Below are 21930 nucleotides of genomic sequence, written 5' to 3' on the forward strand. Positions count from 1 at the left end.
TACATACATATATGTATATATACATTCATTTCTTTGTCTATGCATATCAGCAACCCTGAGTTCATACTGATAACTCCAATTCCTTTCTGATACCAAAGGGCTCATCTTAGGTTTCTTCCATCCCATTACTGTATCTCTGTCCTCCAAGAGTGAAAAAAACTGGCTCTTGTTATACTCGATGTATTTACTTTTTGGCTTAATTCCTCTGTATATGTATCCAATCCTCTAAAGCCATAAGTTGCCCCCTACTTATACACCCTCCTGCGGCTCTGGCTAATGCCAGGCTGCCTTCATATCTCATTTGGCATGCATTATTTTGATATAAACTTTAAAAGGGAAAGTTAAGTAGTCAAATATATTAAAAAAATACAACATTATGAGAATTTATATCAAGTCTATTCTTACGGGTCTAAACATCAAGGGTAACCCAGATCCATGGTTTCTCATCCCACCACAACTGTAACGTACTACAAAGTGTGATCTGTTCTAAAAAGAAGTGTGACGTGCAAGCTTGACTCCATTGTTCCTCTATTGACATTGGGCACTGCCCCCCTCCCAGGCCCACCGCATACACACACACCACTTTACGCTCTGGGCACTTGGTAACCTGAGTTTACCCCACGGAGGGAGTCTTTACCTGAAATGTCACAGTAAACAGTCTGCTGGTAGAGCTTGGCTTCCCGAGGGTTAAAGTACACAGTGATGTCAGCTGATGAGTTGGGCCAGACCTCACCTTCCTAAAAACATGAAAAAAAATCATTTAAAAAAACCCACTACAATGAAGGGAAGCCACTGCTTTTAAATGCTATTGTTATAATTTCAGGAAGGGTGAAGGAAGTATTTTTACAACAAATAAAAGAAAGCACGATTCTTCCCAACAGATAGGAAATTTCTACTACTGGTTAAGAGGTGGTTCAAGTTGGAAATAAGCTTCGAAGATCATTTCGTGAGTTCATGAATATAAAATTAGTTACTAAAGGAAACTAGGATGCTTGGAGCATTTTTAAAATTTGTGAATTCAATTAGTATTCACTATGTGCCAATATATGTCTAGCACTAGGCTTCAGAGATGAAGAAACGTGTGGTCTAAGATTGCACAAAGCTCACATTTTAGAGGGATAATAAAAATGTACACAAATATCTTATGATATATGTGCTAAGTGCTGTGCCTTACCTATATAAGGTCCACAAAGACCACAGAGAAAGAAGTATCTAACTCATTTGATGGAGAAACCACATAAGGAAATACTAACATATAAGAAAGTTCCTAACCACATAAGGAAAAACCCTTATTTTGTGAAAACCCAGCAATGGCCCAAGGCAGAACAATGGCCAGACCAAACTCAGGTTCTGGTCCAGTGTGATATTATTTCTTGTTTTAACACAAACTACTCAAAAGTCATAATAAGAAAAATGAGGTGTTGAATTATAATGCAACATACCATGTATCAGAATCCCCTTGAGATATGCTTGGAAAAATATTTTTGCACTAACCATGTAATTTCTCAGGGCTGTAAAAGGTGATACTGTAGCATCTGCCTCTAAGAGTTTCCTAAGATCTGGATGTGAGGCGATCTGGCGGGGACATCCGTCACCCCACTGATCACCACGGTTGATTCGGCCGATCTGACTGGCTAGGCAGGTGTCCCCTTCCACCCCCACCACTCCATGTGCATCCCTCCTGAAGCTGCGAAAAGGTTGACCGTTCCCGATAGAGGAGAACCATTCTTCCATCAAGGGTATACAAGTAGCTGCGCTCCCCCTCTAGAACCTCCAAACAAGCTCTCGAAGGGTTTCCTAAGATCTAAAAAAGTCATGCAGGTAAATGCTTTTGCCCTGTGTTTAGTCCATAGTAAGAGCTTGTTAAATAACTTTGCTATGATTGACATTATATTTATGCCACTTGGAAAGACTAAGAGGAAAATAGCAGAAAAATCAGGGTGGGGGAAAGTACTTTTTCCTATGGTTTTTTGTTTTGGTTTGGTTTGGTTTTTGGCTGTGCCTGTGCCATGGGGAAGTTCCCAGGCCAGGGTCTGAACCTGCATCTCAGAAGACAATGCCAGATGTTTAACCCAAGAGGCTGCCAGGGAACTCCTTTCTACGGTTTTTGTAAACAGGGCCAAGTAGGGCATCAACAGATAAGCACATCCAAAAATCTATAAACAGTCCTACCAACTAAACAGAAAACTAAGAAAAGGCAACTTAATAACTAATTAGGATCGGTTTCAGACAGTCCCCCATGCACATTCTATTTCCAGACTGGGTCAAAATGAACACTGTGCTGGAATAAAGAATCCAGCAGAGAGCAAAGTGGTTTAGAATAGAGACATGAAACAAAAGGGGAAAAACAGAAAACTAGAGCCAGTTTGGATTTTCTCATGAAGCTAACAGTCTGGTGAGTGTGATTCTTGGGCAGTGTTGTCCTGCTTCTGAAGCATGAAGGGCACAGAGGCTTCAAGAGGTAGCAGTGAGGGCTGTGGTTGTCACATGGGTCCTGGGAACTCTCACATCCATATCAGCCCACTTACAGAGATGCCTCCACGCAGGTGGATGCTGTTCTATCTCTGGCACCTAAACCAGAGGTGGCTCAGAGTATGTGCTCAATATGTTTATTAAATCCTTGGTATGTACTCAGATTGCAGGTGCCTATTCACCTCTGCAGCCTATTTCTGCCATCTTCTTCTCAAATGGAGCCACAAAAGTCATACAATTTTAGAGCTGCCAGGGCCTTCTGCAATCATGCAGGGAAAAGGGAAGTCCATTGGCTTACTTGGGCAATTCACTGGGGCGTTCTTCCAAACCTTGAAACAGGTATCAGTTCTCTTCTGATAATGGCAAATACCTGGCCCATTTTGACTTGTGGGGGTTTAGTGATAGAATGTTAGGAACACTTAGGGGCAAGAATGAGCAGAAAGGCCGGGCAAGAAAAGTGGTTCATCCCCTCACTGGTGTATCCATGGATAGTCCATCTCAGAATGGCTGAAGACCTGGCTTACTCCTAACCCATGAGACAAATGTATTCCTCTGGTAGGTTTCGGCTCTGCTTTGTTTGGACGTGCAGAATGGACACAGCTAATCTGATCCTATTCAAACTGACTGACCACAAGGGCATCCTGGATCCCTAGAAAACCTGTGCGAGAAGAGACTCAGCAGAATGGTAGGGAATGCCCCCAAAAGGATACTCTGCAAGTCAGAGAAGCTCAGTGCGTGGGCAAATTCAAGGGGCTTATGATTTGGACTGGGCCAGACCACTTTCAGAAGCATTATCCAAGCAAGAAAAGCCAGGGTCTGCATGCATACAAGAAGGCAAGCACCTCAGTCCTACCCCAGAAGCCCTCTTGGACATCCCATCATCTTGGAAAACAGTGAGACGGACATGCTCCAGAGAGGCAACCAGAATATTCTGGAGGAGGGAGCACTGACACTTGGATGTGATCCAGGATGGGATCGTTGGATAGGGAAGCCCCCTGGAGGCTGAGAAGCCCTTCTGCTGGGTCAGGCACCATGCGTGCGAGGGAATCTGGGTTCAGACGGAGCGCACTGGACTGTGGGCACAGTGCTTTCTTATCCTGGGGTGCAGCTGTTTTGTTGTGCCTACGACATCTGCTAGTAATTTACAGCTTTTACTGAGCCCCAGGAGATAATTCAAGGACAAATTCTATTCTAAAACCCCTCCTGGGCTTGTATCAGGTAAATGTGCATTAAGAGGGCTGAGTGTATCTGTGAGAACAGAAGTATGGGCATTCAGTTTCCTCTCACAGAGGGATGCTTTCAATACTAGGTCATTTGAAGGAGTTAGGAACGTGGAGAAGGACACTTTTATTTTTCAACTGGGATTAAAATAAAAGTTAAAGAACTTCAATTCCTTTAAAGCAAAAACTCGCTGCAGCATTTTCCACCAAATCAGAGAGAGTAAACTCCAGAAACAGGCGATCAGCCTTCATGACCCTACTTGTACTTACGTATCTTTGATACCTTTAATATTACTTTTCCGACACTTCTGAAGTTAGCTTCCGTGTCATTTATGTCTCTGAAAGGAATTTTTCTTTCTTTCTTTTTGCTCAGTTCTAAAGTTGTTTTTTTTTTTCTGAAAGCCAAAACATTCATAATATTTCCTACTGGGTCTGACATCAATAGCCTTTCCCCCTAGTCCTGTGGAACCAGCCTCATCATACAGAACCCCTTGCTGTTCTGCTTTCCTTCCATATATGACTCCTTTCCCATCACTGTCCACTTTTCTGCTCCAAATGAGAGACTGAATGTGTAGAGTATAATCTGTAAATGAACTTTATCTTATTTGTTGAAAAATAATTACCCAAATGACCTTCAGTTTCACCGTAATTATCTTCTTTCTTGGTCTTAGTGTTTTGTTTTTCCCTCAGATCCATGACTGCATTTCACTTGCTAATCAAGTGACCTGCTAGAAAGAATCAACTTTGAATTTTCAGGTCTAAAGTTAATTCCCATGTTTGCAGTTTTTGCCCAAATAGTAAATACCTCTGGAAGTGGAACTTCTGGGACATTCTGGAACAAGAATGACCAAGTGACTCGACAGGTATAGTTCTGAGGCTTTCTGAAAGCTGTCTATGAACATACTGTCAGTGGTTCATGATAGGGGATTAATATGATCATGAGCAAAGTGTCCCATTATGATTATTTCCTTAAAAAATTATATTCCTTAAAAATATAAAAAATATTTAAAAATTTAAAAATATAAAAATTATTCCTTAAAAATTAATTTAAGGAGGCACTTGAAAGAATCTCTACTGAAAATCTTTAAATAAAAGTAAAATATTTTAAAAATCACCGTTATCCCCCCCTCTCAATTTCGCATCTCATTCCTTCCTTCTTTCCAATGCAATTGTTTCTTGACAATTTTGCAAACTCAAAACCCAAAGTGCAAGACCTGAGGGTTACATATGCATTGAATTTACTTGGTTTATCTGGAAAGCAGCTTACAATATGACTCAATGCCTAAATTTATCAAATAAAATAGCTGCATTTTAATCCCCAATTTACCCATTAAGAGGAGCGATCCAAATGTCTGCCCACTCAAATGTTATACTTTCCGATCACACTCTCTAATCTTATAAAGAGATTAGACTATAAGACTGAATTGTATCTAACTCCAAATCATAATATTTGCAACCACTGACTGAGAGCTCATGTTCCCAGCAGTGTACGAATTGTTGCTATACATTATCTAGTTCAATCTTTACAATCCTGTGAAGTAGGATTATACCCATTTAAAAGATGAGAAAACCAAGGCGAGGAGAAGTTATGTACTTCACCCAAGGTCACATCAATAGTAAGTGGCAAAGCTGGGATCTATAATACTTCCTTCTTAAGTTTCCTGAACCCTACTGCAATTATAACAAAATGTCAGGTCTCACCTTTCTCACATCTTTTTTGGCCTCAGCCATGGCATGAGGAAGTTCCCGGACTAGGGACCTAACCCAAGACACAGTAGTGACAACACCAAATTCTCAACTGCTAGGCCACCAAAGAACTCATCTCACATCATTTTTTAAAATGCCAGAAGAAACTTAAAAACACTACAACTGACAATCAGGCTTAATTGAAGCCAGCATGACCTGGTGCTTCTGTCTGGCGAACACAGTAGGACACCCTGCATACTCATGTGTTCAGGCACCTCGGAAGGTGACTCACGGGAGGTTCTTGTGGATAACACAGTCAACATCAGTATGCTGCAGCTCTGAAGAAATGCACTGGTTAGGTAAGGGTATGGTCAGCTCAGACCAAGGTCAGTGAATGATGACTGCAAGAACAGCCATAATGTGTAATAAATTCCATCATGTTCCACCAAAATGGTTATGCAAACAAATATTTTCAGCTACCTTATCCCATTTAAGGGAAATTTTAAGAATTTCTCTTGGGAAATAAAAACATCCTCTTAAGGTCAAATTCTATCAATCAATAAGAGAGTAAAAAAGCACTGACTGGAAGCCATAATCTATGTCACTACCCACAATTGCTTTTTTAGAACCTTCCAGATCGATAGGAGAAATTGCGGCTCTCTTTATTGTCACTAGGGCAAACAGAAGTGTCTCAAAGAGAAACGGGGGGGGGAAAATAGAAGCTAAAAAACTGAAGATAACTCCTAATAATCACTGAGAGAAAAGGTTGAAGCGACACATGACATGAGATGAGATTTTTCTATTCCATGGTATCTCCCGGGACAAGACACCGAATTTAGTAAAGTTCTGATTCTCAGAATAATAACCAGAAAAGTTTCCAAGAGCGGGGCTTAAGATTTGGCCATCTGTCAGAGAAAGTTTCATAAAAGGTGTATTCTATCTTGGGTGAGACACGGCAGCCCACCTATGGTGAAAGTTCCAGTGGGATTTTGTAGAGCCAAGGTAGTTGTGTGTGATGTTCATGCCTTTCGCTAGAGAGAACAAACTTGCGTCTCTTCCAACAAGAAGGGTGCTAATTTATTTAATGAGCCATAGGGAACCTTGCTGTTTCTAAGACTTCCCTCAGCCTCCCTCCACCTCCACAGGTTCTCTGCTGTAATAGCGAATACACCAGCACAAATGGAAAAGGTTCCGCAGAGCACAAAGATCTGAAGAGGATGAAAGGTAATGAAGGGAGGCTGAAGGAGGAACAGAAAAACTAACGGGAGAGAAGAGCCATGATGTGCCAAAGGCAGTTCGCTCTCAGCAAATCCGTCCTCCTTTCTCCTTTCCGGTGTCCATTTCCAAGGCATCAGCACCCACATGTTTGCAATGTGACTCGTGGCTAATGGGACAAGAATAAAAACCTAGATCTTTCCCCTTGGTAGCAACCTGGTTCTGCTGAGCTCACACCCTATGCCAATCTGGGAAAAATAAAGTAAACTAAATTTGAGCTGTGCTTTCAAAGTCCGAATTGCTGAACCACATGTTTTTGGCAGGCTTGGGTGACGAACAACCATGGTTTACTGTTACTTATATGGTAATAAAGAAATGATCAAGTTTCCCTTTTTAAGGATTAGTTAAATTAAGCCAAAGCTTCCCTAGGGACACTGGATGAAGTCTGCTTGGATGGAAAATACGCGTGCTATACGGAAGCAGAAATGTTTTTCCTGCTCACTGATGTCAGTTGGCCTGTCAGCCAGGGCCAGTCTAGGCAAATATCTTTAAATTTTCAGACCTTTCTTTTTGAGAAAATATCAAGTGTTCAACATTCAGAAAATTGCTGCATCTTAAAAGTGTGTCTTGAGCCGGCAGTACCGGAGTGCAGACACAAGACCCGCACACCTGTGCTGTGATTTCTCAGAGGACTCCTGGATGCCCATGGAATCAAAAGCTTAATTCTCTCTTTTTGCCCTGTGATATTCTTCTGCCTTTCAATTCTCAGAATTGTGTTTTCTGTCTTTGAATCTCTCTCACTCAGGGTACCCAAGAGACCTAAGCAGAGGAACTAACAGAATGAGACTGTCAAAATTCTGTACAGCCAGAGTCCATCTGGTAAAATAGAATATTATAGTTCTGAAAGTAATCAATTCCACTTATTTTCTAGAAGGCACAAAGCATGCATAACAGACTCAATTCTACGATTCCTTTCCAAAAGGGGAAGAAATTCATATGGGTGCCAGTGGCTTGATAAATGTTCAGTATTCTATAGAACCCAGAACCTTCCCTATGTAAAGAATAAATAAGAAATTTTAGGTTAATTACATTAGTATTTCAAGATGTTACCAAAAGAACTGACATGAGGAATTTGATATAAATAGTAGTAATACAACACATGCTTTAATGACTAGAACAACAATTACGGTCACTTGTAGAATATCAGTAAGTTACCAAGTAAGGCTGAAAAGAATTCCTCCCAGCCCATTTCCTGAATCCGCCCAGGACTGCCTTCTCCCTGGGGTCACTCTGGGTCTTTGCCCATGTCTTCCTCTAACAGTGAACATATCTTGGGTCTCTCAAAAGACAAACTCCCACCTCGGCACTCTGTGACCACATCAGCACCAAAGATGCCCCAACATAACTCCTCAAGGTTCTGGCAACAGACCATATGACAACGGTATCCAATGAGCGTGATGAGAAAAAGTGATCCAAGACAGTGGAACCGACCAGTGGCCAAGTGGGGAACAGGTAGTAGGACAGACAAGGACTTGAGTTCTAGAGTTTGGGATCAGTCGTTTTTATAGCATTGAGTCCAACTACTTCTTACGTGATCATATAAACAAAATTTGATTTTTTTTTCTTTTTTACGGCTGTACCTGCGACATACGGAAGTTCCAGGTTAGGGGTCAAATTGGAGCTGCAGCGGCCAGCCTATGCCACAGCCACAGCAATGCTGCAGCCGAGCCACATCTACAACCTACATCATAGCTTGTGGCAACACCAGGAATGGAACCTAATCCTCAAGGATACCAGTCAGGTTCTTAACCCACTGAGCCACAACGGGAAATCTCAAAATTTGATTTAAATTCAAACCCATCATCACCTCTTGACAATTTAAAGACAGTGACTGATCTCTCAATCTTAAATGCACTTGCTTTAAACTGGAAAGAGCCTCTAAAATAGGAACAATGTTCCCATAAAACACTCGATCTGCAGAGAACACAATAACGGCTAAACTAGCCTTTGTTTTAGATGATGCATTTAAAGAACCAGATACACAGACAAAAGTCTGAGAAAATAAACCTACCATTTTTTAATTTCTTTTCAGACCCTAAGGTAATAAGGGTGGTGTGTGTGTTTGTTTTTATTTACTTTTTACATTTACTTCATCTGAAGATAATTTCCTTCCTTGGCGGACACAGGGGCTGAAAAGAAAGCAAGCAAGGTGGTCTCTAAACTCTCGCATCAACCTTTAATTTTTTTCTAACAGGACATCAACTGGAGATTGACTGTCAGATCAGTAGGTAACACTGCTTGTTTTAATCATCTCTGCGTCTACTGTGAACTCAGCTCATATCAAGATACTAATCCAAAGGAATCACATCCTAATTAAAAAAACTAATTGCTGATGCAAAGCCCAACTGTCAGAAATTAAATAATGGCCATTTGGCATAACTGATCTTATATGTGAACAAGATTCAGAAGATCCTTCAGTAGAAAATGGTGATGAACAAGGCATAATGGGGTAGAAGGACATGTAGGATAGGCTGGGGAGCTCTTAGCTGGCTGGTTCTCCACTTGGCCATCCTTCCTTCTGAACTCAGACTCTCCTCTCTTTGCAGCTCTCTGAGCACCTAGGGGCTGTTCTAGGCCCTTTGCAAATATTCTTCTTTGTTCCACTCTTAGAACTTGCATCCACTTTTCATGCCTTCAGTGGAGACCTCCAAAGGATACTCACAAATCATGCCTCCAGTCCTGAGTCCCATACCACAAATTAAGTACTGCATTTCCAAAATTATTTGGACATTTAATGTTCTTACAAATTCAACATGGTCAGAACCAAGTGTACTATCATTAATTGATTTCTATTTGTTTGCTTGTTTCTCCCTTCATCCATCCGTTAATCGGCACTGTGCTAGGCCTGAGGTATAGATAAGGATAAGGCACTCCTTGATGTTGAGGAGCTCAGTCTGTTCCCAAATTGGAGAATCACGCTCTACTATTCAAAAAGGATCAACATGCCCTAGCCTAATATCCTTATTTCATGTATAAGGCAACTGATGCCAAGGGAGATCAAATGGCTTAAGGGCATTTGTCATTGGAATTAAACCTACAACTCCTGACTTGCTAATTTCTACCAAAGGAAGCATAATTCTCCTACTCACTCTACTTCATATCTGAGAAGACATGCGATTCCTCACCGTGTATCACCCTCAGTGGCCATCAGTCAAAAAGCACTTAAGTATCTTTCTCTTGGAACATCCCTCGCATCCACCATTTCCTTTGCTTTCTGACCCTCACCAGGCTGTTCCAATGTCACCCTCACACATTACCTTGAACATGCCTACAGAGATGTTCAGGTTCCCTGACCCTCCCGGCACTCATGAATTTCCCCTGCCTGACCAGCACTACCCATCCCACCGTCTATCCATTCTTTTCCAATTTGATCTAAAAGTGGATGCCAAGATAATATTTCTAATATACCATAAACACATCCTGTTCCTGCTCCAAACGTTGCAGTGAGTTTTAGATACCCTTAGCACCAACTACCAAGCTGGGATCCACAGCATACTGGCTCCAATGGATGCTGTGTGGGGAAGGGGTCTCTGGTCCTAGGGAATACTGCTTGAACTCTTTCCCTGGAGAATTACCTTCTCTTGAGCCAGAATTTCCCAGACTCATTTGACCACAAAATTCTTTTTGCAAGGAACACACACTACCACCCCTCATATCCAGTGGTTACAGAAACACACTGTGGGAGAGAGTAGGTCACAGCACAACAGCTTGCCCAGGCAGCCTTGATACACCTACGCTCCTTCTCAATCTCATTTCTTATATTCTCCATGGCCACCTGCTCCAGAAAAACTGATCATTTCATTGTTATTAAAGATGCTATGAACCTAAGAGTTTCCCTTCTCTTTGTTTTCCTAATTTCTCCAGTTGGAAACATTCTCCTTCTTTCCTTTTTTAAATTAAATCTTACCCTTCCTCCAATATTCAGTTCAGATCTCATCTTTTCTATAAATACTTTCCCAACTCTCATCTAAAACTACTCTAGCATTTATTTACGTGTATTAGAAAATCAAAATCTCAACAGTGGAAAATAACCATAGTCCACATTTGAGGCAAGAAGCTAATGAAATGTCACAATTTTCCCATCAAATACCTTCAAAAGTAATTTATATGATAAAATTATATTACACTCACAAGAGCTGTATTTCTATAAAACTATCAGGATCTTTAAGTGGGAAGAAAAGGAAATTTAACATCAATAAATAATTCACTATAACTGACACCGAGTTCTGTTTTGACTGAATAACACTAAGGAAGACACTAGAAAAAACTTATGCCTTCATTTTGATTCTGCAAAAATTGTCAATAACCAGCTAATACTATCATGAGAAGAAAACCTGAATACTGTACAGAAGAGACAAAATCCTTACAGATGCCATAAACACGGCTTATACTCTAAGCAAATGTTATCCACTTCCTGGTGATTTTTTTCATACAAGCTAAACAAAACAGCCTCATTTATTTAAAATGCACCATTTCTGAGTATAGCTATTTTAATTTTAAAAAATTGGGGGGGCATCACTATTTTTAAAAATGTTTTTATTCCTAATGGTGATAAGATGCCTTGTGGGGAAAATGTCCAATTCAGTTCCTATCTATAAATCAAATCAATCACATTAAATGTCACATTTTAACACACATAATCTGTATCATAAAGCTTTAGATTATGGAAGAGAGCATGAGAAGAAAATCTGAGGTAAGTGTAATCTTTCTACTTCTGAATTGGAAATACATACGACTTTCCTGTGGGCCTCCCTTTACCAACTAACTACCAACATTTCCCATCCCAAAGCCATCTACTCCCAGAAGTCATGTGAAAAGGACAGCAGTCATCAAGCTGATTTCCTAGTACCAGCTGGGAAAAATCCTGGAATGTCTACACTCTGGATCTAAGATTGCCATGATTAATTGCTCTTTCCTGCCTCTGCCCCACTCAACTACTTGCTTTTTTGGACTTGCAATGCCTTCCCGATCTTCTCAACATCTTTGGGCATGACCTACTTGATAGGTACCTATCCTGTCATTACAAGACTAGAGGTTCACTTTTAAATTAACCTCTTTGTGGTCTCTTTATATCTGAAGGTCCCTTTGCTCAACTGAGACCTGGATAATTTTCTGACATGAAAGAATATTCAGCCTCAACCCATATCTCCAACCTTGTTTTCCTACTTGAACCCTTTACTTCAAGCAAAACTGATCCATTCATGGAGAACTGAATGAAGCATGCCATGCACACTCCAAATTTTGTTTGCCTAAAGGGCCATCTTATGAGACTCAATTCAAGGCTCTGCCCTCAAAAAAACCTAGTCTAGCTTATTAGCCTATGATAATCACCTCAGCCTCTGGACTAGTGTCCTGACTGTCTTTACCAGTGATGCACAGAACAAGCACTGCTAAATATTAATTCCAAAGGATATTTCCAAGGGGAAGGCTCCCTCTTAGAGTTGATAGTGAACATTATCATACGAAAGTCTTTTAGAAGTCTTACAGCAAAGAAACATTTCAAACAATATTGAATCCAGTGTTTCTCACACTTATTTATTCACAGAATCCCTTTTTTTTTTTGGTATTTTGTCCTTTTAGGGTCACACTCATGGCATATGGAGGTTCCTAGGCTAGGTGTCTAATCAGAGCTATAGCCACCAGCCTACGCCACAGCCACAGCAACACAGGATCTGAGCCACATCTGCAACTGACACCACAGCTCATGGCAATGCCAGATCCTCAACCCACTGAGCGAGGCCATGGGTCAAAATTGAGTCCTCTTGAATACTATTTGGATTCATTTCTGCTGTACTATAATGGGAATTCCCAGAATCCTTTTTCTATGTTCTATTATTTAATAATAATTTGGAAGTACAGACATAAGGGATAACTGGTCTACACAGGTCAATGGCATTTCTCACAAGTGATTTTGTATTCTAATGTGTCCTCGTGCCCATGTCTTCTCTCCAACTGGTTTGAAGGTAACAATCCAGCAGCTCTAATTAGCCATGGGCTTTTTCAACTCCTATTGTTTTCTTTATCCTCACATCACTCTATGCTTGTTAAGTTTAAGTTAATGTACAGTGCCTAGCACATAATAAATATAGATGACTTTGGTTACTTTCATTCTGAGGCAGTGGGGCAGAGTGGTCAGGACTACTGTCTGTAGCACCTAAATATATAAAGCAAATATTAGCAGATATCAAGGGAGTAACTGACAATAAATACAATAATAATAGGAGACTTTAAACACCCCATTTACATCAATGGACAAATCATCCAGACAGAAAATCAATAAGGAAACAATGGCCTTAAGTGACACATTAGACCAATTGTACTCAATAAATATCTATAGGACACTCCATTCAAAAACAGCAGAATACACATTCTTTTCAAAGTGCACATGGAAGAGTCTCCAGAATAGATCAAATAATAGGCCACAAAACAAGTCTCAACAAATTTAAGAGGCAGAAATTGAATCAAATATCTTTTCCAACTGTAATAGCCTGAAATTATAAATTAATCACAGGAAGAAAAATGGAGAAAACACAAACAACATACTACTAAGAAACTAATGGGTCAATGAAGAAATCAAAAAGGAAAGCTCAAAACACTTCAAAATGAATGAAAATAGGACACAATTTTCCAAAACTCTTATGAGATGCAGCACAAGCAGTTCTAAGAAGGGCATTTATAGCAATATAGGAAACAAAAAAAACTTCAAATTAACAACATAACCTACCATCTAAAGGAATTAGAAAAAGAAGAATAAACAAAGTCCAAAATCAGTAGAAGGAAGGAAATAATAAAGATCATAGAGGAAATAAACAAAATGGAGACAAAAAAAAAAGAATAAGAAAGATCAATGAAACCAAGATAAATAAAAGCGATAAGCATTTACTTGGGCTTATTAAGAGAAAAAGAGAGAGAGAGAGAGTTCCTGTGGTGACCCAGCAGTAACAAACTCAACTAGTATTCATGAGGATGTGGGTTTGATTCCTGGCCTCACTCAGTGGATTAAGGATCTGGCATTACCATGAGCTGTGGTGTAGGTCACAGATGTGCCTTGGATCTTGCATTGCTATGGCTGTGGTGTAGGTCGGCAGTTACAGCTCTGATTTGACTCCTATCCTAGGAATTTCCATATGCTGCGGGTGCAGCCCTAAAAAAAAGAGAGAGAGAGAATGAGAGAGGATTAAAATAAATAAGAAGAAAAACTACAATTGATATCATAGTAAAACAATTATAAGAGAATACTATGAACAGTTATATACCAACAAATTGGACAACCTAGAAGAAATGGATACATTCCCAGAAACTTACAATCTTCCAAGACTGAATTAGGAAAAAAAAAGAGATAACCTGAACAGACCAACTACTAGTACTGAAATTGAATAAGTAATGGAAAAAACTCCTGACAAAAGTTGTGGACTGGACAGTTTCACAGGTGATTACTACCAAACCTATCAAGAAGAGTTAATACCTACCCTTTTCAAACTAATCCAAAAATTGAACAGCAGGGAACATTCTCAGACTCATACTATGAGTCCATTAACCTGATACTAAACCAAAGATACTATAAAAAAGAGAAGATTATAGGCCAATATCTCTAATGAATACAGATGCAAAAATCCTCAACAAAATATTAGCAAACAAAATTCAACAATACATAAAAAGCATCACACATCATGCTCAAGCAGGATTTATTCTAGTGGTGTAGGAATGGTTCAATAAATGCAAGTCAATCAATGTGATATGCCGCATTAATAAAACAAAGGATAAAAATCACATGATCACCTTTCCATCGATGCAAAAAAATCATTCAACAGAATTCAATACCCACTCATGATAAAAAAAAGTCTCTCAATAAAGTTGGTGTGAAAGAACATATCTCAACATAATAAGGGCCAATATAATAAATACACAGCTATTATAACATTCAACAGTGAAAAGTTAGAAGCTTTTTCTCTAAAATTAGGAAGAAGACAAGGAGGCCCACTCAGTCTCAGCCACACCAATAAGACAAGATAAAGAAACAAAAGGCATCCAAATTGGAAGGGAAGAAGTAAAACTGTCAGCATTTGCAGATAACATGATACTACACAGAGAGTCCTATAGCTATCTAAAAGTCTCCACCAAAAAACTAGTAGAACAAATAAATTAATTCAGTAAAGTTGCAGAATATGAGATTAATAACTGGAAATCTGTAGATTTTCTATACACTTACAAGGAATTATTCGAAAGAGAAAGAAAGAAAACAATTTCATTTTTTTTTCAATCCCACTGAAAACAATTTCAGTAAAAAGAATAAAATACAGAGGAATAAACAACCAAGGAGTTAAAGGACCTATACTCTAAAAAGTATAAGACACTGATGAAGGATATAGAGGATAATACAAATAAATGGAAATATATCCCATGTTCATGGATTAGAAGAACGAATATTATTAAAATGTCCATACTATCCAAAGCTACAGGTTTAATACAATCCCTATCAAAACATCTATGACATTTTTCACAGAATTAGAAAAAATAAACATAAAAATTTTACAAAGCCGCAAAAGACCACAAATAACCAAATCAAACTCAAGAAAAAAGAACATGGCTGGAGTTATCATTCTCCTGGACTTTAGACTATACTACGAAGTGTACAAAAAGCAGACATATAGATCAATGGAACAAAACAGAGAGCACAGAAATAAACCTACACACACATGGTCAATTAATCCATGAAAAAAGAGGCAAAAACATAAAATGAGGGAAAGACAGCTTCTTCAATAACTGGTGCTGGTGCTGGGAACATTGGACAGCTACATGTAAAAGAATGAAATTAAGACATGTTTACACATGTAAACTAAAAATTAATTCAAGACCTGACACCATAGAACTCCTAGAAGAGAGCATAGGCAAAACACTATTTGACATAAATCATAGCGATATTTTTGGACCTAACTCCTAAGGCGAAAGACATAAAAGCAAAAAATAAACAAATGGAACCTAATTAAACTTAAAGGCTTTTGCACAGTGAAGGAAGTCATCAACAAAATGAAAAAGACAACCTACTTATGAAGAAAACATTTGCAAAAAACCTAACCTGATTGATAAAGGGTTAGTATCCAAAATATAAAACCAAAACAACCTAATTTAAAATGGGCAGAAGACCTGAACAGATATTTTTCCAAAGGGGACACACAGATGGCTAACAGGCACATGAAAAGATGCTTATTATTGCTAATTATTAGAGAAGTTCAAATAAAAATAAAACAATGAGATATCACCTCACACCTTTCAGAATGGCTATCAACTAAAAGTCTACGTATAACAAATGTTGGAGAGGATGTGGAGAAAAAGAAACCACTGTACACTGCTGGTGGGGATATAAATTGATGCAGCCACTATGGAAAACAGTATGGGGAGTTCCTGTCGTGGCGCAGTGGTTAACGAATCTGACTAGGAACCATGAGGTTGCAGGTTCGGTCCCTGACCTTGCTCAGTGGGTTAACGATCTGGCGTTGCCGTGAGCTGTGGTGTAGGTTGCAGATGCGGCTCAGGTTCTGCATTGCTGTGGCTCTGGCGTAGGCTGGTGGCTATGGCTCTGATTAGACCCCTAGCCTGGGAACTTCCATATGCCGCGGGAGCGGCCCAAGAAATAGCAAAAAGACAAAAAAAAGAAAGAAAACAGTATGGAAGTTCTTCCAAACCCTAACAATACAGCACCTCTATGATATACAATGTACCCACTCCTGGGTATATATCTGAAAATAAGAAACCACTAATTTGAAAAGATACATGTACCACAATGTTCATAGCAGTGTTATGTACAACAACCAATATATGGAAGCAATCAAATGTCCATCAATAGACAAATTATGTGTAATTATTATCATTATATACATATAATGAAATATTATTTAGATATAGGAAGGAATGACATTCGGCCATTGGCAACAAGGGGATGGACCTAGAGAGTATTATGTTTAGTCAGGTAAGTCAGATGGAGAAAGACAAACATATCACTTCTATCAGATCTATATGGACTCCGAAAAACAAAACAAATGAAGGTATACAGCAGAACAGAAACAGACTCACAGATATAGAAAACAAACTAGTGGACACCAGTGGGAAGGGGGAAGGAGGCAAGGGCAAGATAGGGGTATGGAATTAAGAGATACAAGATACTATATATAAAATAGACAAGCAACAAGGCTATATAGCAAAGCACAGGGGATAGTCATTATTATTATTTTGTCTTTTTGCCTTTTCTAGGGCCGCTCCCGGGGTATATGAAGGTTCCCAGCCTAGGGGTCCAATCGGAGCTGTAGCCACCGGCCTAAGCCAGAGCCACAGCAACTTGGGATCCAAGCTGCGTCTGCAACCTACACCACAGCTCACGGCAACGCCAGATCCTTAACCCACTGAACAAGGGCAGGGATCGAACCCACAACCTTATGGTTCCTAGTCGGATCCGTTAACCACTGAGCCATGACAGGAACCCCCGGGATAGTCATTATTTTGTAGTAACTTTAAAGGGAGTATAATCTATAAAATTATCAAATAACTATGTTGCACACCAAAAAAAAAGAGTTTGGTCTGTGGAATCAGACAGACCCTGTTCTAACTCTGCCTCAGGTCTCACTAGACAGAGTTAGCTGTTTTGTTAGAATGATGTTTTGTTCATCAATGCCTGGTACAGATGCAGTGCCTGGTACAGACATGCGGTCAATAAGTATTTATTGACCGAATCAAGGGCAAAGCAGTTCTCAGAGTGAGTGATTTTGCCCATCAGAGGACATTAGACAACACCTGGACAGAGTTTTGGTCGTCACAACTACCATCTAATGGATAAAAGTTGTGGCTATCATTAAATATTCTATAATGTACAGGACAAAGACTTATCCAGCCCCTATGTCACTAGTGCAGAGATTGAGAAACCTTGGGTTAGAGTGAGACTAATTAGGGATACATTTCTAACTACTGACACTAATTATTTGGCCTTGAGTAAGGTATCTAATTTCTTGACATCTTAATCTTACCTGTAGAATGGGGGATTGATTACAACTGACAATATACATACACATGCGGTAACTGGGTAATGTATGTGAAGTGCTTAATGACGATTGGTGCATAAAAAGTATGACCTATAAACATGACCTCTACACATTCTTACCATAACCCTTTATTCACTGTCTCATAAAGAGGATGCGGCTTCTCAGATGCTTTTGGAATTCACCATCTCAATCTCAGAGTGAGTGCTCAAAAGTCCTACACTCCCACTATGTTGACTGTAAGGTCAGACAATATTTCTGAGCTTACCAGAGGGTCAATAGTGAAAATGTCATTCAAGAAGAGCATGCTGTCTGTTTGAACCAGGCTTCTCTGATTTTCAAAGGTGCGGGAAAAAATGGAAAGACGTTCTCGGAGTGAAGGATCAGTAACACACTCCTCAAGAAACTCATCGATCTCATTCTTTTCCTCTTTGATGAGATCATCACAAACCCTAAAAAAAAAAATAATAATAAAGGTAAGATTCATTTTGATACTCCCATGAAGAACATTTTAAAGGACTCCTCTCCAGCACAGCCTTCTGGAAATGTTCTCATGCTAGAACCTGGGATGGTCCTTCCTTGCCCTGAGGCTGCAATATACCAGCTAAATGACTCTATAACTTCTCAAGAACCTCAGTTTGCTTCCTTCAAGAATTCCTCCCAGGCTTCCTGTACTACCCATTTGCTTACTCCTGAGCCCTTACATGTATTTGGACAAATGTTTTCTTTTAGGAAGTTATGTTTTTCAGGTTGAATTTTCAATATTTAACACCTACCCTGCCTCTCACACTTTAAAGGAAATTTTATTTCTTCTAAAGTTGCTTAGGAGTTCCCTAGTAGCTCAGTGGGTTAAGAATCCAGTGTTGTCACTACGGTGGTGGAGGTTCAACCTCTGGCCTGGGAACTTCCACATGTCATGGACATGGTCAAAAAAATTTTTTTAATTAAAAATAATTTTTTTGAAAAGTTGCTTAGCTTTGATTCTTTTCCAGTTGTTAGTTACTGAGAGAACACAATCTGAAGCTAGCAAGGACTAAATTTTGATACTAATTCTATCTATTTACTCGCTTTGTGACTTTAGGAATTACCTAAATCCTCTAAGCCTCAGTGCCTTCATCAATAAAACAGAAATAGTAGGAGCTCCTCCATCATAAAGATGTGTTGAGAATTAAATGTGATCAAGGACCTGGTATAGTTCCTGGGACAAAGCATGTGCTCAACAAATACGAGTTTTCTCCCTGTATCAACTGGAAGCAATTACCAGACTGTCAAGCTTATAAAATGCTCAGACTACACCTGGAGACACCGCCTTTCTTCTTTTTTTCTAGCTCTTCATATCCCTTGTGATAAGTCAGAAAAGCAGCCTTCCCCAAACCTCTGCTTACAATGTTCTGTCAATTTCTGTTATACAGCAGTGATCCAGTCATACACACACACACACACACACACACACACACAGAGACACACATATATATATACACACACATTTTTTTCCTCACATTATCCTCCACCATGCTCCATCACAAGTGATTAGATATACAGTTCCCTGTGCTATACAGCAGGATTTCATTGCCCATCCACTCCAAATGCAAGCGTTTTCATCTACTAACCCCAGATTCCCAATCCATCCCACTCCTCCTTGCAAACTCAAGTCTGTCCTACATGTCCATGACCTTTTCCGTTTTGTAGATAGACCATTTGTGCCATATTTTAGACATGTAAGTGATAGCATATGGTGTCTGTCTTTCTCTTTCTGACTGAGTTCACTCAGTATGAGAGTCTCTAGTTTCATCCATGTTGCTGCAAATGCCATTATTTTGTCCTTTTTATGGCTAAGTAGTATTCCACTGTATATATGTACCACATTTTCCTGATCCATTCATCTGTTGATGGGCTTTAGATTTTTTCCATGTCTTGACTATCGTGAATAATGCTGCAATGAACAAAACAGGTGCATATATCTTTTTCAGTGAAATTTTTGTCTGCATATATGTCTAGGAGTGGGATTGCTGGGTCATATGGTAGTTCTACATTCAATTTTCTGAGGTATTTTCATACTGTTTTCCATAGTGGTTGTACCAGTTTATATCTCCACCAACAATGTAGAAGCATTCTCTTTTCTCTACATCCTCTCCAGCATTTGTTATTTGTTGACTTGTTAGTGATGGCCATTCTGACAGGTGTGAGGTGGTGCCTCATCATAGTTTTGGTTGCATTTCTCTAAATTTGGTGATGTTGAGCAGTTTTTCATGTGCCTGCTGGCCATCTGAATCAGTGACTGCTCTACAACGCAAAAAGGGGAGGAGGGCACCAGAAGTCATCCTCTTTGCCCTATCTGCAAAATGAGAGTCATGGCTTGAGAGCCTTAGAAGGAAATGTGTGATGCCACCTCGAGCTGGGTTGACTCCAACAAGGGCTTCAGTATACCTCAAACTATTATTTTGTCATCTTATTCTACTGATATTCATGGTCTCTGACATTCAGAGGTGGTTGTTTCACAGATGAAGACACCTTTCATCAGAAAGCATAACAACTCAAACGCCTTCTCTTTCTGTAAAACAATGAATTTAACCCACTTTCTCGAAAAGTCTGGTAGCCCAAATACCCATCATCTTCAGGCTCCAATTACAGCCCTGCCTATGGACTACAGTCAATGGGGAAGATTTGTGCCTCAAGTACAGCAGGGTTGAGCCATTACAGCCCCCTCATCTTCAGTTCCTAGAGACCTGCACTCTGCCCCTTTGCAGTACCTCCAAGAGGTGGTAATGGGATGCTGAGCAGATTATATGAGGTCAGTCAGAAAAAGAAAGACAAATACCATATGATAGCACTTATATGTGGAATTTAAAATATGACACAAATAACCTATCTACCAAACAGAAACAGACTCACAGACATACAGAACAAACTTGTGGTTGCCAAGGTGGAAGGGAGAAGGAGTGGGATGGACTGGGAATTTGGGGTTAACAGATGCAAACTATTACATTTAGAATGGATAAGCAATGGGGTCCTACTGTATAGCACAGGGAACTATATCCAACTTGGGATAGACTGTGATGGAAGCTAATATAAGAAAAGGAATGTATATATATATATATATATATATATATATATGTTTGACTGAGTCACTTTGCTGTACAGGAGAAACTGGTACAACACTGTAAAACAACTATACCTTAATAAAAAAGAAATTTAAAAAAATTTTTAAAAAGAAACTTGACTTTTTATCAGAAGAAATACTCCCATGTCCGCAGCTGGCATGGAAAGGATGGAGCCATCCAGCGTCAAATGGACTGCGTGACCCTGGACACGGAGCAACTTTGTGATGGCTAATGTAAACGGAGGATGAGAGGTCTTCTTCGGGTTTATCAAGGACTACTCAAGTCTTCAGATTCTTGTATGACTAGGAAAGGGAAGGGCTCCCCCAAAACAATTGAGGTTAAATTTATTACTACCTGGCTGGCAGGCCTGAAGCCCCAACACAATGGATTTATATAGAGAAATATGTCATTTTGTACACTGGAAGGTTTTGGAACATATCCATGCTGATCACTTGGCGGGGGCTCCACTGAAGATTCTATAAGTTCACGTACAGAGCAAATCTAGAATTAGAGCATCTGCTATCGAGACAATGGCCATGACCTTGACAGAGAAGTGAGAGCAGAAATTCTTAAAAGCCCATGCTGAGTCTCTGGATATAATAAACAGCGAAGAGACTGAGGATGAAAGCATCTTGTGGAATGTTTTATAATCCCTCAGGCCAAGGTAGAGGAAGTAAGGAGGAATGAATTCAGCTTCAATTTTTGGAGAGATTAATTTCTCTGCAAGTCCCAGAAAGATATCAGAAAAGAGAGAAACCCAAAAGAAAAATTTTTAAGGTTCTTATATTGACTCCTAAGGCTTTCCAAAAAACACAGGAAAAAAAACCTTTAAGCCCAGAACTTCTTTCTAGGGGAAATGGCATCTTCACTGTCAGAACCTGGAGTCCAAGATTAGCCCAAGGTCCCCAAGTCAGTCCATATGTCCTAAGGTTTGCACCAGCATGTTTTGGTAGGCAGAGAGAGGAAGTCATCCTTCTAGGATGGAAATGATAAAACTGCCAGAAAGGAACAGGGCTTCCTATTCCTGAGTAGGGCTGAAATTCCCCCACTGGGAAAAGGGATAAACAAGTCTCTGCTCAGGTACCCCATCAAGATGCTGGAGGACAAGAAACCAAGACGGCTGGAATAAGGCTTTGAGGGCATCCGTAA

The 21930-nt window shown here is 39.7% G+C and overlaps 1 protein-coding gene across 1 annotated transcript in view; it reads right to left on the reverse strand.

Annotated features, from left to right (window-relative positions):
- The window catches only part of HYDIN (HYDIN, axonemal central pair apparatus protein), a 412515-nt gene that overhangs the window by 247858 nt on the left and 142727 nt on the right, over positions 1–21930 (reverse strand). The window contains 2 exon segments of the mRNA XM_021093814.1: positions 638–737; positions 17949–18132. Of these exon segments, the coding sequence (XP_020949473.1) occupies positions 638–737; positions 17949–18132 (284 nt within the window).

Source organism: Sus scrofa, chromosome 6 (assembly GCF_000003025.6).
Source record: "Sus scrofa isolate TJ Tabasco breed Duroc chromosome 6, Sscrofa11.1, whole genome shotgun sequence".
Classification (NCBI taxonomy): Eukaryota; Metazoa; Chordata; class Mammalia; order Artiodactyla; family Suidae; genus Sus; species Sus scrofa.